Raw genomic sequence first — 19,254 nt, 5'->3', positions numbered from 1 at the left:
AAAAAAAAGAATATTACAGTCACTAAAATATTTATAAAGTTTATAAAAAGAAATATACATATTAAATAAAATAGTATAATTATAAAAATATAAAAATTAAAAACCTGCTTTTAAGTATGGAAAAATTATCAGAAAAACTAAAAGTCTAGCAGTTGGCACTAAACTATGATATACCTGTATAATGAAATATTACATTATGCAGGGAATAAACTATGTTTTTCAAGAATATTTAATGATTTGGGGGAAATGCTCTTACAAGAGATTCATCAAAGGGTGCCTGGTGGCTTGTCATTTGAGTTCCAGCTCTTGATTTCAGCTCAGGTCATGATCTCATGGTTTGTGAGATTGAGCCCTGCGTTTGGCTGTGCTGACAGGGTAGAGCCTGCTTGGGATATTCTCTCTCTCTCTCTCTCTCTCTCTCTCTCTGCCTCTTCCCTGCTTGTACTCTGTCTCTCTCAAAAATAAATTAAAAACTTAAAAAAATTCATCAGTGTATGGGGGTGCCTGCCTGGGTGGCTCAGTCAGTTAAGCGTCCGGCTTTGGCCCAGGTCACGATCTTGTGGTCTGTGAGTTTGAGCCCTGCGTCGGGCTCTGTGCTGACAGCTCAGAGCCTGGAGCCTACTTTGGATTCTGTGTCTCCCTCTCTCTCTCTGCCCCTCCCTCTCCTGCTCATGCTCTGTCTCTCAAAAATAAATAAAACATTTAAAAGAAATTCATCAATGTATTATCAAAGATTATAATTGGGGAGGAGGAACACTGGTGAATTTTCTTTTGTATATTTTCCTATATTTTCTCCAATGATCAGGAAAAAGTTATCAAATCAAATGCAATGTAATTAAATGAACAAAAAAACATAAAGTATACTAAAATATTCACAATATATATGCTTGAATCATTTTATTTCTACTCTTCAGAATTTTACTGTTATAGTTAAGTGCTTATCTCCTTTGTACAAGAAAACCTTTTTAAATAATTTAAAATACAAATGAAACTGGTTATTTTTGTTAAACCAATGTAAATTGGATCCGGTTTATCAACTGTTTAGCTGACCCAATTATATTAAGATGAAGAAAGGATTCAGTTTTCAGTGTAGACGAGCTGGTAACACAACGGTTGGGAGCACAGGCTAGAGTCTGACTGCCTGGGTTCACATCTCTGTTCTGCTACTAACCTACCCTGGGGAACTTAAGCTATCTGTGCCTCAGTTTCCTCAACTATAAGAAGGATATAATAACACCTACCTCACAGGACTGTTGCAAGATTTAAAGAAGTTAATAAAGGCAAAATAATAAGAATGCTACCTGTTAAAGAGAAAGTTCTCAATAAATGCGCACTACGAATAATGAGAATGAGGATAGCAGCCAGAACTTGCCACATTAGGCACTGTGTGCTAAATGCTTTACGTTCTCACTGAAATCCTATGAATAATAACTGACTTTCAGTAAGTGAAGCATCTGCTTCCTTCTGACCACCAAAATCCGGCCTATAACATTATCTTCTAAAATGCAACTATCCTGAGTCCCCTCAGTGGCTCAAACAGTTGAGCATCTGACTCTTGATTTTGGCTCAGGTCATGAACCCAGGGTCATAAGATTGAGGCCTGCGTCAGGCTCCACACTGACTGTGGAGCCTGCTTGGGATTCTCTCTCTTTCCTTCTGTCCCCCTGCTCCTCCCTGCCAATAAAAAATAAAATGTAACTATCCAAGTTCTCTTGTAAATTAAAAAAAAAAAAAAAAGGTTTATGTATTAATGTCCAAACTGTCCATTTTGTGCTCTAAGTCTGTTTGCTTCCCACTAGAATTGTTGAATGTTGCAAAGTTGCAAAGACATCAGAAAAATACACAGGGATCCACTCTTGGTTTCATTATTACACACTTATTTACTTACTTATGAGAGTAGCAACAACTTCAAAACAGATGAGTTGGTTGTTCTGGAATAATTTTACAAACGGAAATGCCAAGAGTGGAAGATACGGTGTGTCGCTAAAGATGGCAGACCAGTGAGCTAATGCGGAGAGCGTTCTGTGGATCAGACAAGGAAATGCACACCAGGAAGCAGTTTACTACTAAAATTTATCTATGTAATATATCAACATGATAAAAAGTTGGATACAGGGGCGCCTGGGTGGCTCAGTCGGTTGAGCAGCCGACTTCGGCTCAGGTCATGATCTCGCGGTTCGAGAGTTCAAGCCCCACGTCGGGCTCTGTGCTGACAGCTCGGAGCCTGGAGCCTGTTTCAGATTCTGTGTCTCCCTCTCTCTGACCCTCCCCCGTTCATGCTCTGTCTCTCTCTGTCTCAAAAATAAACGTTAAAAAAAATTAAAAAAAAAAACTGGATACAGAAGGGATATTTGGTGAAAATTCTCCCTCCTACTTTTATCATGTAGCTTACCTCCCCAGAACCACTGTTAAAAGTAGAGTGATTTTACTTGACAAAAAGTGTAGTGATTTTACTTTACTTTACAAAAAAATATTGTGATTTTAAAAATCACAAATGTAAACGTTGTTTTGCACCTTGCATTTTTTGCTTAAATAGCATCTTGGAAATAGTTCATTATCAGTATATGTGGAGCTTTGATACACAAGACAGTTCTGTATAAATATACCCTAATTTCTTTAACGTGGCCTTACTGGACATTTGTTTCTAATCCTTTATAACCAATGCCATGCTTACTGTTGTATTTACATCATTCTTAATGTGGGAATATAGATTTGGATAAATTCCTAGAAATGGAATTGCTGAGTCAAAGGACATGTGCATTAATTTCAATAGCCAGTGCCAAATTCTTCTCTGCAAAAATAGTGTCTGTTCACATTCTCATTAGCAGAGTTAAGGGGATCCCCATTCTCTTACTCTAGCCAACATGTTTTATTATCAACCTACTTTTTATACCTTTAGTCTAGATGCAAAATGGTATTTCAATATGGTTGTGTGTGTGTGTGTATATATATATACATATATATATATACACACACACACATTTACACATTTTTTCCAATGCAATTTTATTTTTGTTAAAAAAATTTTTTTTGTAATGTTTATTATTGAGAGACAGAGAGAGACAGAGCATGAGCATGGGAGGGGCACAGAGAGGGGGAGACGTGGAATCTGAAGCAGGCTCCAGGCTCTGAGCTGTTAGGCTTGAACTCACAAACCACGAGATCATGACCTGAGCCAAAGTCAGATGTTCAACCCACTGAGCCACCCAGGCACCCCTCCAATGTAATTTTGATTAGCATTTATTATAAGGGAGGTACAGCATCCTTACATGTTTAAGAAACATATCCCCAGCTATGAACTATACATTCAATCCTTTTTGGTTTTTATTGGTTGGTCCTTTCCATGTTCATTTACACGAATACATCATATAGAAATTAGCCTTTTATTTATCTGATGTTTTGTATATATACGTACTTTCTCGGCTTCATGTATGTCTCTGGGGAATTTTTTTACATGTAGAGATTTCTGTTCATATCAAGCTCTTCTAGATATGTCATGCTCAAAAAAGGCCTGCCTTACTTACTCTAGGACTGCAATTCTCCCATATTTACTTCTGATACTTTTAAGGTTTGTCTGTCTTTTTTTTTTTTTTTTAAACCTTTCGTTTTGAAATAGTTTCAGGTTTACGAAAAGTTGCAAAAACAGTAGAGCGTTCCTGTATATCTCACTCAAATTCTTCTCATGTTAACATCTTGCATAAACACAGTAGTTATCAACACTTAGGATTTAACACTGGTACTATGCTAGTAACTAAATCAGACTCATTCAGATTTTATCATTGCTCCCATTTTCCTGTGTGCTGGGTTTTCACCTCGCCAGTCTAGGATATAACACCGCATTCATTCGCTAAGTCACCACAGGTTCTTCCAGTGCGGGAGCTCCCCAGTCTCTTATTTTTTGGACACTGACATTTTTGAGGAATACCAGTTATTTTATAGATTGGCCCTCAACGTTTTCTCATGATTTGGACGGACGTTATAAATGTTTGGCAAGAATATCAAGAAAGTTATGGGCAACATACTGATGTGTGTTACTACTGGTGACTTTAAATTTGACTACTTGGCTAAGGTGGTACCTGCTGAGTTTCTCTACTATAAAATTACTATCTTCCCATTCGTAATTAATAAATATCTCGAGGAAGATTCCATACTGCTGCAATATACTGAGCATACCTCTGTAATACTCTGAGTAGTTTCCTACTTTTGATGGGGTATTTCTTCTGAAGGTTGAGAAATGCCACGTGAACACCTTTATCCACCAGGCTACTAAATGCAGTATGATTTTCAGGCAGTTGTAGCAGAGAGCGCCAAATGAACATTCTGAAATAAAAATAGAATTTTAACCAAGAGAAGTTTGGGGGGTGCAACTGATTTAACATAAAAGAATATAAATTTTACCTGTATTTCGTTGGATATTCACCATAGCCTTTTAATAAGATTTGTAAACGCTTTTTGTTTAATCCATCTGACACCTCATTCTTAAAGAAAAAAAATAATGTCGATAAATGACGTAATCACAAAACTGAAAAGGTAACACAGCCCACAGTGGCTTTTCCAACTTCAGAACACAACACACAGTAAAAAAAAATTTTTTTTACACCTGAGACTTTCTATTCTCTCTCTCTCCAGTGTGCATACCGTGTGCAGATAAAGTTCCTGACATATTACCCTAGGTCCAATTCTGACAAACTTTTCTGTAAATGGTCAATTTCTTCCCTCTCCCTCTTTTTTTTCATCTTCTTGCTTTTTTTTTTAATGGAAATCTGAAGGTCTTTAAATACTTTAAACTTTAAAAAAGTTTATTTATTTTGAAACAGAGTGTGAGCAGGGGAGGGGCAGAGAGGGAGAGAGAGAGAGAGAGAGAGAGAGAGTATCCCAAGGAGACTCCACACTGTCAGCATAAAGTCTGACACAGGGCTCGATCCCACGAGCCATGGAATTATGACCTGAGCTGAAATCAAGAGTCAGACACTCAATTGACTGAGCCATCCAGGTGCCCCTCCCCACCTTACTTTTAAGTCAATTTTTATCTTGATGGAAAAATACTTCATAAATTTTTGGATTATAAAGCCAGTTTCACAGATTACTTCATTTGATACTAACAACTCAATGAAATGGATGGGATGCTGTTTTCTTTTCTTTGAGAAAATGGGAAGGTCAGAGCTCACTGCCACGAACCTGTGAGTTCAGGTCACTAACTTGCTGAATAAGTCTCAGCTAAAGACTCAAAGCCAGATTTTCTGACTTAGTTCAATGCCAATGTGAGAGGGGTGAAGGGAAAACCCAAGATGATAGCGAATGAAGATCCCCATTTGAGAGCCATGCACCAGACACTGAGGGCAACTGGGCGAGACTGGAGCAGTGTGATCTATGAAACAGATATATTCATTTTTGTCATCTGCAGGACACCTGCTGCCACTGCAACCTCTTTTTAAACAAAGATAAAATGCCCGGGTGAGTTTGGCCTGAGTTTGATCTGTTCTCATCTGGACCATCTATGGGTAAAGATCCCACTTCCCCTTCTAGGTCCTGACACTGATGGTTGAAGAGATGCATCTCACCGTGCACAAGGGCTCTCCTTCGCCCTACTCTTAGTGCTGGCTGAGGGTTGCTCAGAAGCAGACTGCTCCCTGATGTATTTCTGTGGGATTTCCAAATTTCACTAATACTAGAGCTCTGCCAGACGCCCTGACTGTGATGTCTCTTTTATTTCCCAGAAGTCAACTGGGATCATGGCCACAGTTTTCCCAGAAAAGGCTCCTGTAAATTCTCAGGAAAGCTGTAGTCAGACAATGTCTCAGAGCTAACATTCAGCTTATTCTTTCATTAGAGCATCAACTAATAGGAACAACATTGTCCAATCTTTACACAGCTAGATTTGTGCCTGCTACTTAGCATTTTAAAACTAAACCCTGGGGCACCTGGGTGGTTCAGTCGGTTAAGTGTCCAACTGTGGCTTAGATCATGATCTCACAGTTTGCAGGTTTGAGCTCTGCATCGGGCTCAGTGCTGACAGCTCAGAGCCGGGAGCCTGCTTCGGATTCTGTGTCTCCCTCTCTCTGCCCCTTCCCTGCTCATGCTCTGTCTCTCTCTCTCTCTCTCTCAAAAATAAATCAACATTAAAAAAATTTTTTTAAGTAAAAAAAAATAATAAATAAACCCTAAACAATATTTTGTTTAGGGTTACAGGTAGAGATGATAAAACTATAAAGATAATCAAGGACATAATTAGCAAAAAAGCGAGGACAATAGTTACATCTCTGGGACAGGGAGAGAGATGTGGGTGGGGATACGCACACAGGAGCTTCAAAGCCATGGGTAACACGCTCTTAATGAGGATCTGGGTATGCCCAGAAAAGTGTTAACATGTCAGGTCTGAGAATGCTACCCTTAGAAAGGCATACTTACAAGGTTTGGCCTTGTCTAGTGCCTAGAAACCTGGATTTCGAGAAAGTTCCCACCATCCCCAGCACCAGTAAGAGCGGCTCACTGTGCCTGAATTGTTTGTATGCTGTGATGTATGCTGAATACCTAATTTCCATGTAGACTCTGGGATTTTGACATGTACTAAACAGAGAATGCCTACATAGCCAGCCTCCACTAAAAGCTCCAGGCACTGGCTCTCTAATGAATTTCCCTGTAGACAACACGTTATATTTTTTACACGAGTTTCACAATTTTCAAATGCTCAGAGAAAAAAAGGGGTTATTAAAATTAATGTGAAAAATGTCAAGTGCTGGTGAGACCATGGAGCACTGGAGTTCTCAAATACTAGAGCTCTTGGTGGGAATACGCATGGTTTCAATCAACTTCTTGGGAAAACTGACAACTTACTACAGATGAATAAGCGCATTGCTAATAAGCCAGTAATTCCATTGCTAGGTTTATATCCGGCATAAATGTGTCCTATGTTCACAGAGATGTAGTAGAATGTACTAGAATAGTGGCAGCCCTATTTCTAATAGCACAAAAAATTAGAAAACTACCCGAATGCTTACTGACTACAGAATGGATAAAATATGGTTTATTCACATGATGGAATTTTGCACAGCTACAAGTGAATGATTTACAACTACATGGATTTCTCAAACATAAATCGAACTTAATGTTGAATGAAGGAAGCCAGACGCAAAAGAGTACAAACTGAATGACCTGATTTATGTAAGTACAAAAAAGGCAGAACTGACCTATGGTGTTACAAGTCAGAAGAGTAGTGATCCTTGGGGTAAGGGGGGCAAAGGTCTGGAGGGGAGAAGAAGGGGGTCTTCTGGGGGTGCTGGTAATAGTCTATTTAAAAAAATGTTTTTTAAATGTTTATTTACTTTTGAGAGAGAGAGAGAGAGAAAGAGACAGAGCACGAGCAGGGGAGGGGCAGAGAGAGAGGGAGACACAGAATCCGAAGCAGGCTCCAGGCTCTGAGCTGTCAGCACAGAGTGCGACACGGGGCTTCAACTCGTGAACCACAAGATCATGACCGGAACTGAAGTCGGATGCTTGGCTGACTGAGCCACCCAGGCGCCCCTGTATTGTTTGACTTTTTTAAAAACCATAAACATGTACTAACTGTATACTTAAAAGTTTAGAAAGCACATTATAATTTCAGTTATTCAGTTCTTCTCTTCATATCTTTCTTAAAAACTTCTAAGAGAGGGAAGAGTGATGATGGCCTAAGTATCATAAATCTTGTCCCCAGCAGAGTCATGACAAACAAAAACATAATTATGATATATTCTTACCTCTTTATTTTCAAAATTACCAGTCAGGTCTTGTTTTAATATTCTGGCTTGTATTTTGTTTTCCCTTGATTTTGCTGGCCGCTGAACTCTTCCTGATGTGACTTTCATCTTAAGGCCACCAGAATTCAGTTTACTCTTAGGCAAATCTTCAATCACTTTCACTAAGGGAGGAGGTGGCTAAAAGGGGGAAAAAATAAAATCCAGTGGCTATCCTTGGAAAACAGACCTGTTCACATAGGATTTCCAAGACATGTTTTGAACAGTTGCATAATGTGCCTTAACATACATCCTTATTCTTCAAGCAAAAGTGTAAATAAAATATTCAAGAAATGCTTCCTGGTTGTCAAATCCAATTTCTGCGAAATTCCTTAGAAGAACACAATAAAGATACACAATTAATAGCAACAATAAATAGAATTTAATTATCCCTTGAAAACTGGCCTTAAATCATAGTATATCAGTCCATTCTTTGCATGATAAAGTTAGTAGTTTGGTGATAACTTGTAGCAGAGAAGCCACAGTTAGACACAGCGCCCTCTAGAATGCTGAGAGAAGCACCCTAATATTCTTCGGGCTCAAGTGAACTTTCTCTGAAGGAGCTGTCAAATGACTTCCCTCTGGAAGCCTGGGACACCTGCCTCTTTGTCCTTGGTTACATTTTTTAATCTGCAGAGAGATGGCTGTTAGTCCCCTACCGCATCCACTGCTTGAGAGGCAGTTCAGACAGCACAACTTAAATTCTAAACCCTCATTTTTATGGGAAAATAAACCCCAACAACTTCAATTTACTTAAGGGAAAATGATTCACTGAAACAGTTTCTCTATGAATAATACCTGTTTGTAATCAAAAGATCTTCCCCGAGTTCAAAGGAAATGAGGAGATAAGATAACTCAGCTTCCTGAGATCATTTAAATGTTTGAGGCCACGGGCGCGCCTGGGCGGCTCTGTCAGATAAGCATCTGACTCTTGGTTTTGCCTCAGGTCATGGTCTCATGGGTTCATGAGTTCAAGCCCCACGTCGGGCTCTATGCTGATGGTGCAGAGCCTGCTTGGGATTCTCTCTCTATGCCTCTCTGCCCCTCCCCCACTCAGCTTGCGCGCGCGTGCGCTCTCTCTCTCCCCCAAAATAAATAAATAAGCTTAAAAAAAAAATAAATGCTTGAGGCCATTATTGCTAAAGACAAGGTGGATTTGTGATTTTAAAAACGTTTTTCTGGAAGCCAAAGTGCCAATTCCTTTTATATGAGAACAGAGAACAAGAACACAGGGAATACCCCACATGTTCAAATGAACACATTAGATTTCAGAAAAACACAATTTATACACATTACCTTGCGTTTAAACTGTCATGAAGGCCAGAACAGTGTTCTTCCAAGATCATGTATAATGAAAATGAATCATCACTCCTCAAGAAAGCTCTCTGAAGAGGAAACCAAACTTTTAAAAATACTTACTTACTTATCTGAGAGAGAGAGAGAGCGCGCACAAGCAGGGGAGAGGGGGAGAAGGAGAGAATCCCAAGTAGGTTCCACTCTCAGCATGGAGTCCAATGCAGGGCTCAATCCCATGACCCTGGAATCATGACCTGAGCTGAAATCAAGAGTTGGACGCTAAACTGACTGAGCTACCCAGGTGCCCTGAGGAAATCAAACTTTTTGACCTCCTCCCCTCTCATCTCTGAAAGAAAAAAACAGAATAAAGCAAACATCTTGACCCTTTTTTATAACATAGACGACTAAAAGACCGCTTTGAGGTTTCAAAGATTTTTCTCATTTTATCTTCATACGTTTAGGACTTCTGCTTTTGAAACCTGCAGCCTACTGTAAGTGTCCAAAGAATTTTTCCTTATTGTCAGCTGCAGTATGATGAATACATAACACTGTAAAATGTGTCGAGTAGGTAATGAAATAATGTACATGTATAGATACAGCATTTTTGTCCTAAAATTATTATAAGAAACTTTTAAAGTTGTCACTGTATCTCTAAGGCTTTTTAACTAGTATTTTTCTAGGATACCTTGTTATTTATTCACATCTATAAAGAATACAAGGATAATACAAAATGTAACAATAGCTCTGCTAAAAAAAAAAAAAGTAAAATGGCCACTTATTCTATGACTTAATTTTTCAATTCTTTCTCTATGAAATATAATTAAAAATAGTCTGGGGGCACCTGGGTGGCTCAGCTGGTTAAACGTTGAACTCTTGACCTCAACTCAGGTCATGATCTCACAGTTGGAGAGATCAAGCCCTATAATCAAGCTCTGTGCTGTCAGCACAGAGCCTGCTTGGGATTCTTTCTCTCTCCCTCTCTCTCTGCCTCTTCCCTGCTTAGGTGCTCTCTCTCTCAAAATAAATAAATAAACTTAAAAAAAAAAACTGTCTGACTTCTGGGGTGCCTGGGTGGCTCAGTCAGTTAAGCATCTGACTCTTGATTTTGGCTCATGATCTCAGTCGAGAGATCGAACCCCATGTTGGGCTTTGCACTGGGCTTGAAGCCTGCTTAGGATTCTTTCTCCCTCTCTCTCTGCATCTCTCCCTTGCTTGTGCTCTCTCAAAAAAAGAAAAAATTTTTGAAAAGGTCTCACTTCTGAATATTGCCCATCTTTAATATCCTTGAACGATCTTCTCTCTAACCTCAACCCATCCTTCCAAATCTTTATTAACATTGTTATTCTAGTGCCACATTTTCTCCTTTTGAACTCCATGTGCTTCCATGAAATACAGTCTCCTGAAGGTTAGAGCCTGAGATATGACCTGAATTGCCATACCTTAGTAGTATTCAAACTTCAACACATTAAGTAGGAATTAGTGTACTTATTAGAATAATACTGGAAATTCTCCAGTGCCCAATAAACAGGACTTGAAGGAATGGGACGTGGGTGGGGTTTATAGAGACCACAGACTGGAGTGTTTGTGTAAGCCTAGAATAGCCATAAAGACACTAGTGGTGTTGGTAATGTGTCCAAAAAGAAAGAAAGAAAAAAAAAAGATTTCCTACTTCTATTATAGGTTAGTTTTCTGGTCAATATGATCTTACTTGAATGCTTAACAAATACCAGAGAGGAAGTCAATGACTTATTCTGATTTTTCTCAGATCTTTCCCTGCTTCCATTAGTAACATTTCCCTAGCTTTTGTAAAGTTCGGCTAAGCTGAAAACTCTAAGAGCAAATAATATGTTATTAAAATGTTTAAAGTTTACAAGAACAGTAGAGTATAACTCCATATGGTTGAAGAAAATGTATGCGTGTCATGTGCGTGCACACACACGTACACACACACACACACACACACACACACACACACACAGTAGATCCTCACTATTCATGGTAGTTCTGTTCTATAAAGAAGCTGCAAATACCAAGTTAGTGAATACTGAATCATTGCTCCTAGGAGAAATAGTTAGGTACCTGTGAGCCAGAGATCACAATATGTCAACCAATCAACATATAACTATGTTTAGTGTGTGTTTCTGTTTAGAAACACTTTTTAAAAAATATTTATTTTTAGGAGAGCGCAAGCAGGGGAGGGACACAGAGAGGGGGACAGAGGATCCTAAGCGGGCTCCACGCTGACAAGTTGACAGTAGTGAGCCTGACATGGGGCTTGAACTCATGAACTGAGAGATCATGACCTAAGCCAGAGTCAGATGCTCAACCAACTGAGCCACCCAGGTGCCCATTTAAAAACACTTATTTCATCTATATTGTTGATTCACTAATATTGAACTCATGCCAACAGCACTATAACTTGTACCTGAATTAGGTTTATCACAACCTTCTTATGCTTAGGAATGTTAGACAGAACTTGAGCATTATGTCTGGGGGCCATTTAAAAGAGCAAAATCAACAACAAAAAGCACAAAACTAAAGAATCCAGCAATAACTAGACCACAGAAAGGACACTTGTCACGGGAGCTGAAGTAAGAAGGCCATGCGCTGCCCTGTCTGGCCTCAGCTGGGAGCCTGCACGACGGGCAGCCCACGGTTTGCACTGCTGTGCACATACGAATCCCTGTGAATAGGCACCAAGTACGGATTCAAGTTGCAAGTATATTTTTAGCAGTGGCGAGTTCACATTTAAAGAATCCATGAATAATGAGGATTATAAATCCAGGATAATCTGGATTTAAAAAATTAAAAAGATACAGATAAGCAAACAGTTGAGAATCAGTCTTTTTTCTCAGATGGTTCTGAAGTGTGTATTTTCCCAGTCTTTTTTTCTATGTTTGTAAATGTATAGAGTCAATCCTCATTATTCATGTATGTATACATATATATATGTGTGTGTGTGTGTGTGTGTGTGTATACACACACACACATACATACCCAGAAGTATGAATAAGCAATCCAGGATAATCTGAATTCAGAAAACCGGAGCATAAAGATTTTATTTTTGATGACACAACATTTAAATCTTAAAAAAACTTGATGTTCTTTACTTGAAAACATACCTTATTTATTTCTTGTGTTAGAGCTTGAACTGAATATATGTTCAGACTTCCATTTTCCATAATGGATGCAATGTACCGTCCATGTGGGCTAATTACTGATGAGCTAATTCCTTCATCAAGGCTCCCGATTTCAAAGAGAAGTTTGCAAGTCTGTATATTAACAAATCTCATGATACCATCTTGACTTAGCACTCCAAGAACCTAAGAGTAGAGAGAAATAATATGTGAGTTCCAAAAACATACTTATTTTAACCTCCCTCCCTCCCTGCCTTCCTTCCTAAGAGAGAAAGAGAGAATGCCCAAGCAGGGTAGAGAAGCAGAGGGAGAAAGAGAATCGTAAGTAGGCTGCACGCCCAGTGCAGAGCTAGACATGGTGCTCCATCCCCTGACCCGGGATCATGACCTGAGCCGAGATCAAGAGTCAGATGCTCAAATGACTGAGTCATGCAGGCCGCCCCAAAACACATTTAAAAGCCAAATGTCTCTTGGGGCACCTGGGTGGCTCAGTCGGTTAAGCATCCAACTCTTGATTTTGGCTCGGGTCATGATCTCGTGGTTGTGGGATCGAGCCCCGAATCAGGCTCTGTTCTGACGGCGTGGAGCCTGCTTGGGATTCTCTCTCTCTCCCTCTCTTTGCCCCTACCCCACTCACTCTCTCTCGGTCTCTCTCTCATAATAAATAAAAAACATTTAAAAAAGTCAAATGTCTCAGATGTTAACTAGACTTATTATAGAGATCATTTCGCAATCGAAATGATCGAATATCGCAATTTTGCAATCAAAATATCGAATCATCATGAAGCTAATCTTTTATGCCAATTATACATCAATTTTTAAAAAAGTCAACTCTCTGAAAGTCAAACTGTACACACTTACATGTACACATATGTATGTATTTATATACGGGGTTTGGTTGTTTTTGTTTTGAGGGGAGGACAGTCAGAGAGATTATATTCACAAAGGGCCATCATATATTTCAAAATTCCTAATTATGGCTCATGTAGATTTGCCCTACTCAGGTCCAGGTAAGCCTGGCTCTGACCAAAACCAGTAAGGTGCCTGTGCTGGGAGACTATGGCAAATGATCAGCCAGGCCTTCACCTGGACCCCCACACTGGTTGTCAGAGGCAAGGAGGGGAGGGCTTGCTCTCGCTCACCACACCCACAGCTTGATGAGAACTGGCATCTGTCCCCCTGCCTCCTCATGCACCCAGCTCTGGGCAGTGGTAACAAACATATGGGGGAAGAAAGAAAGTCTGTGGGCTGCACAGACAGTAGAAGGGTAAGAAGGAAACCAGGCTTTTAAGGGGAAAAATTTAGTCTTAAGTCACACAATTTGAAAAATTAAAAACATGTACTAAAAAAGCATAAGCAAATACACAATAAACTCCTCTACTGCCTGATCTATGCACAGGCTCTTTTCCCAGTGCCGCTGGCTGGTAAGCAGTGCCACCATGTGACTGCATGAAATGCTCATGTCATTTGTTATATGGAAGACGACAGTCTGGCAGTAGCTGGAGACGGTTTGAAGGTGACAATCTCTTCTGTTGGGTCAGGTTGTGGGAAACCCCCTCATTCACAGCTGATGCAACCTCTCTGGGGGGCAATTTGGCAAGATCTCTCAAAGTTACAGATGTACCTGATTCTGAGAACCACTGCTTCAGCTCTGGGATTTTATCCTACAGACAGGATGTATGAAATGGTACATGCAAAAAGTTATTCAGTTATTCTATTTATTTACTCACTCACTAACTCAGGCAATCTTTATACCCAATGTGGGGCTTGAACTCATGACCCTGAGGCCAACAGTAGCATGCTCTTCCAACTGAGCCAGCCCCAGGCAACCCTGGTGCAGCATTACTTGTAATAAAGAAGGACTAAAAACAAGTTAGGGGCCCAATAACAAAGGACTAGTTAAAAACCTATAAAATACTATGCAGCTGTTTAAAAAAAAAAAAAAAAAAAAAAAAAAAAAGAAGCTCTGTACTGACATAGAATAAACAATCTTCGAGGGCAGCGAAGTGAAGAAAACAAAAACAAAAAAACAAAAAAAAGTGAAGAAAAGCAATGTACAAAGCTGCATTTTTTATATGGCAGAGGGGCAGTTCATGAGATTGAGCCCTGCGTCCTCTGTGTGGACAGTGCAGAGCCCGTTTGGTTTCTGTCTCTTTCTCTCCCTGCTTGTGCTCGCTTGCTCTCTCAAAATGAATAAATAAACTTTAGGAAAAAAAAGTGGCAGAAACAGTGGACTATTATAACAGTAGCAGTTATGGAGAATAACTGGACAAATGGAAAAGAAGAGATTTCACTTTACTGTCTTTTTTTTTTATGTTTTCCACCTTGGGAATGCATTATCTATTCAAAAACTTAAGTTGGAGGCAGCCACCTGGCTCAGTCAGTAGAGCATTCAACTCTGAATCGCAGGGTCATGAGTTATATATAACTTGTTAAAGTACAAGACTCAAAATAGTCAATTTAAAATAAGAACATTAAGGTTTAACTACTCAACTATTAAAAATAAAAATGGTGTGGGGGCATCTGGCTGGTTCAGGCAGTAGAGCATGTGATACTTGATCTCAGGGTCATGAGTTCAAGCCCCATGTTGGGCACGGAGCCTACTTAAAAAAAAAGATGAAAAAGATAAAATAAAATACATAAGCAAAGAAAAAAAAATTTTAAATGGTGTGTAGAGGGGGAAGTACTTTGCAAATTAAGGCAAGATACAAAGAAAACACGTTTCATAAAACTAAGGCAACCAGTTATGGTAGGTAGAACACAGTACAACAAGGAGAAAAATTTTATTTTGTTTAAAAAAAAAAAATTTTTTTTTAATGTTTATTTTTGAGACAGAGAAAGACAGAGCATGAACGGGGGAGGGGCAGAGAGTGAGGGAGACACAGAATCAGAAGTGGGCTCCAGGCTCTGAGCCATCAGCCCAGAGCCTGACGCGGGGCTTGAACTCACGGACCGCGAGATCGTGACCTGAGCCGAAGTCGGACGCTCAACCGACTGAGCCACCCAGGCACCCCAACAAGGAGAAAAATTTTAATCTTAGCTCCCCCTTTTTAAGCCTTACAATTAATAGGAATGTTGACAAGCCCCTTAATGTTTTTAAGCTTTAATGTCAGTCTATGTAACGGAGAGAGTACCTTCCATGCCTGTGTGCAAATAGAAAATAATATGTTAAAACACCCTGTAAGTCATAAAGTAGGACATAAATTTAAAGTATATAGATTTTAGAAAAAGGTTAAATTGTCAGTAATACACAAAACCTAATACTTTAAAACTTTTTCAATTTTAGACTTCGCAATATCAGCAATTTCAAGTCTTTGTAACAACGAGGGTACAAGTTAACTAGGAGAGCTATTAATATAGTTCAGAAATTGATATGCTCTTTCTCAGAAAGTATAATGTCCTACATTTATTTATATTACTAACCTGATTAGAACCAGCATCAAAACTATCAGGAAGAAATTCTAGATGGCGAATGGCTCGAACTTTAGTAGGCATCTGAATAATTCTAAATAGCTGTTTAGCTTCCAAGCACCACAAGTGAAGGTGATTTGATTTACCCCCAGCAGCCAGGATTCGACCATCTCTGTATAACAGAAGGTGAGAAATTAGGACTACGTGAATAGTTTTCAAATTTTTTTTAATATTTATTTTTGAGAGAGAGAGAGAAAGAGAGAGAGAGAGAGAGACAGACAGAGTGTAAGCAGGAGAGGGGCACAGAGAGAGAGAGAGAGAGAGAGAGAGAGAGAGAGACATAGTATCCGAAGTAGGCTCCAGGCTCTGAGCTGTCAGCACAGAGCCCAACCTGGGGCTGGAACTCACGAACCGTGAGATCATGACCTGAGCCAAAATCACACGCCTAACCGACTGAGGCATCCAGGCACCCCTAACGTGAATTGCTTATGGTAGCAATGTCCAGTATGATCCAACATGATAGAAATATTCTGTATCTACACTGCTCAATATGGTCACTACTGGCCACATGTGAATGAGAACTTGAAATGTAGCTAATGCTTCTGAAGAAATAAATTCTTAATTTTATTTACTTATTTTTTAAAGTTTATTTATTTTGAGAGGGAGACTGAGAGAGCACAAGCAGGGGAGGGGCAGAAAGAGAGGGAAAGAGAGACTCCCAAGCAGGCTCTGGGCTGTCAGCGCAGAGCCAGTTGCAGGGCTTGATCTCACAAACCGTGAGATCATGACCTAAGCCGAGATGAAGAGTCAGAGGTTTAACTGATTGAGCCACCCAGGTACCCCATATTTAATTTTTATGAAGTAGTTCATGCACCCAGTAGCTACCACATAAGAAAGCTCAGGTTTATAGCATATATTTTTTTACCTATTGTATTAAGACACCAGCTTAACATATGTTTGTTCGATGACTTGATTGAGAATTTCTGAGTAACATTTATCTTTTATAGCATAATCTCAAAGTTAACACCCTCCAACTTCCTATATTTCACACATGACTATACTGAACTGGTACAACACTGCTACACGAAAACTCAAGAAGCCCAAACTTTTTTTCCTGCTCAAAGAAAGCTACTTTTAGAAAGGTACAAAAAGAATAAGCTGTATTAACTTGCAAGGCTGTTGCCCGTTCATTCACCAAGGACTTGTAGTGTCTAATACAAGCCAGGTATCATTTCAGGCACCAGGGACACAATGGTGAACAAGGCAGGGAAGATTCCTGCTCTTGGGGATTTTCAGTCTAGAGGAAGGCAAACAAATAAATGAACTTGATCTCAGCTGATAAGTTCTATAAAGAACTATACAATGAGATGGGAGTTACAGAGCTGGGAAAGGAGAAAGGTCTACTCCCTAAAAAATGAATGAGCCAGGGGCACCTGGGTGGCTCAGCTGGTTAAATGTCTGACTTCGACTCAGATCATGAGATCAAGGTTCATGAGTTTGAGCCCTGCATTGGGCTCTCTGCTGTGAGCACAGAGCCCACTTCAGATCCTCTGTCCTGCTCTCTCTCTGCCCCTGTCCTGCTTATGCTCTCTCAAAAATAAATAAACATTAAAAAAACATTTAAAAAAATGTGAATGAGCCAGTCACGGGATGATTTGGAGAAAGAATTCCATGCTGGTCGGTATTCCAGACTGCAGTGCACAGTGTGAGAAAGGAATAAGGTTGTACCTAAGGAAGAGTGAGAAGCCTCACTCAAGTGTGGTCCTAACCATGTTAGGGAAAGGAAATAGGACAAAGGAGAGGGAGACGAAGGCCAGGTAACAGAGGTCTCAGGAATATTATGGGAAGTTTGGATTTTATTCTAAATATCAGGGAAAGCCTTTCAAGGGAGTTCAACAGGGAAATGACATGATTTGACTTATTTGACTAATGGTTTAAAAAGACCACTCTATCTACTATGTAGAGACAGACTTTAGGAAATGAAATTGAAAACATTGAGACCAAATAAGGAGACTATTACAGGAACCTGAAAGAGACTAGGATAGTTGGAGGTAGGTGATACTGTGGCAATGCACAAAAGATCTGACCAATTCAAGATATAATTTGGTGGAATTGATGGGATTTACTCATGACTTAGAAGTGGGTAAGAGCAAATGAGGAAATAATATGTATTTTCTAGCACTTTCCACTGAAAAGGCCTAGAGACATTGACCAAATCAGTCACAAGGAGTGTCCCCTAGCATCCAGATTGGGTCTTGAAATATCATTACCCACACAAATGAAACCAGGTTTGGGGCACCTGGGTGGCTCTGTGGGTTAGGGGTTGGACTCGATTTCAGCACAGGTCCTCATCTCATGGTTTGTGGGATCGAGCCCCACATGGGGCTCTGCACTCACAGCCCAGAGCCTGCTTTGGATTCTCTCTCCCTCCCTCCCTCCCTCCCTCCCCCCCCCCCCCTCCCGCCCCCCCTGCTCATGCTCTCTCTCAAAATAAATAAATAAATTTAAGAAAAAAACAAAAAACAAACCCAGGCTCTTTAGAAAAATGGCTGATACCAGGTTTGGGACAGAAAATATACAAGATAAGCCTGGAACATTTTGTTAGATTAGAAACAATGAGAGCTTGGGGCGCCTGGGTGGCGCAGTCGGTTAAGCGTCCGACTTCAGCCAGGTCACGATCTCGCGGTCTGTGAGTTCGAGCCCCGCGTCAGGCTCTGGGCTGATGGCTCGGAGCCTGGAGCCTGTTTCCGGTTCTGTGTCTCCCTCTCTCTCTGCCCCTCCCCCGTTCATGCTATGTCTCTCTCTGTCCCAAAAATAAATAAAAAACGTTGAAAAAAAAAATTAAAAAAAAAAAAGAAACAATGAGAGCTTTCAAAACAAACAACTGGAGTTGTATCAAAAGGGTTCAAAGCCAACTTGAAGAGGATCCCAGTGGTTAACAATGAGAGAACTGCAGCATCACTAAGAATAATGTTAATGGATTAAATCACAGTCACTATTTAAATCCATTCATTCACAAAGATTAAGGGCAAAAGCCTTCACTGGCTACCTTGGGAAGATGCCAATGAACAATTCATTATTTTTCATAACAATTTTTTTTTAAAAGAAGGGAAATTAAGCATTTATCCTGCATTTCATTAAAACCTATAAAGTAACCAGAGAGTTAATGAGAGGAAGTTTTTTCTTTAGAAAGATTCTGGTTAATAAGGGAAGAAGGAATGACAGAATGAGCATAGCACCATTTTGCTAACCTCAAATGCAATATTGGATCTAAGTCATGACCATCGATGCCACTAATATCACAAGAGAAATGTTCCTCCTGATGAAAGTACACAAACTACCTATCATGCTTCTTGCCCCCAAATCAGGCCTGAATCAGACCAAGCCTCCAATTTACAAAAAATATAGGTGTAAGCAGTTTACAGGAAATACAGATGAGAGAGGGTCACATTAAACACCACCACAGGGATGCAAAAAGCAAATCTGGAAATACAGAGAATGCTATAGGACAAATGACCCGTTCCTTAAATAAGCTGCAAAGAAAAAATTTAAAAAGGGGTATATTAACCAAGACACTGTGTGAACCTTGATTCCTGATTTGAACAAAGATTAGATACGTGAGACTATTAAGAAATTAT

At 39.8% G+C, this 19,254-nt stretch overlaps 1 protein-coding gene across 8 annotated transcripts in view; it reads right to left on the bottom strand.

The window, feature by feature from the left end:
* Nucleotides 1-19,254, bottom strand: part of TBC1D31 (TBC1 domain family member 31) — a 97,626-nt gene that overhangs the window by 32,872 nt on the left and 45,500 nt on the right. For all 8 annotated transcript variants that reach the window (XM_058698982.1, XM_058698983.1, XM_058698977.1 and 5 more), the window contains 6 exons: nucleotides 15,629-15,788; nucleotides 12,191-12,391; nucleotides 7,737-7,913; nucleotides 4,399-4,478; nucleotides 4,174-4,320; nucleotides 1,889-2,022 (listed from right to left, as the gene is read on the bottom strand). In XM_058698982.1, the coding sequence (XP_058554965.1) occupies nucleotides 1,889-2,022; nucleotides 4,174-4,320; nucleotides 4,399-4,478; nucleotides 7,737-7,913; nucleotides 12,191-12,391; nucleotides 15,629-15,788 (899 nt within the window). The remainder of the gene's footprint in view (nucleotides 1-1,888; nucleotides 2,023-4,173; nucleotides 4,321-4,398; nucleotides 4,479-7,736; nucleotides 7,914-12,190; nucleotides 12,392-15,628; nucleotides 15,789-19,254) is intronic.

The sequence above is a fragment of the Neofelis nebulosa genome, chromosome 14, assembly GCF_028018385.1.
Source record: "Neofelis nebulosa isolate mNeoNeb1 chromosome 14, mNeoNeb1.pri, whole genome shotgun sequence".
Lineage (NCBI taxonomy): Eukaryota > Metazoa > Chordata > Mammalia > Carnivora > Felidae > Neofelis > Neofelis nebulosa.
This window is presented reverse-complemented; position numbering and strand designations above follow the sequence as displayed.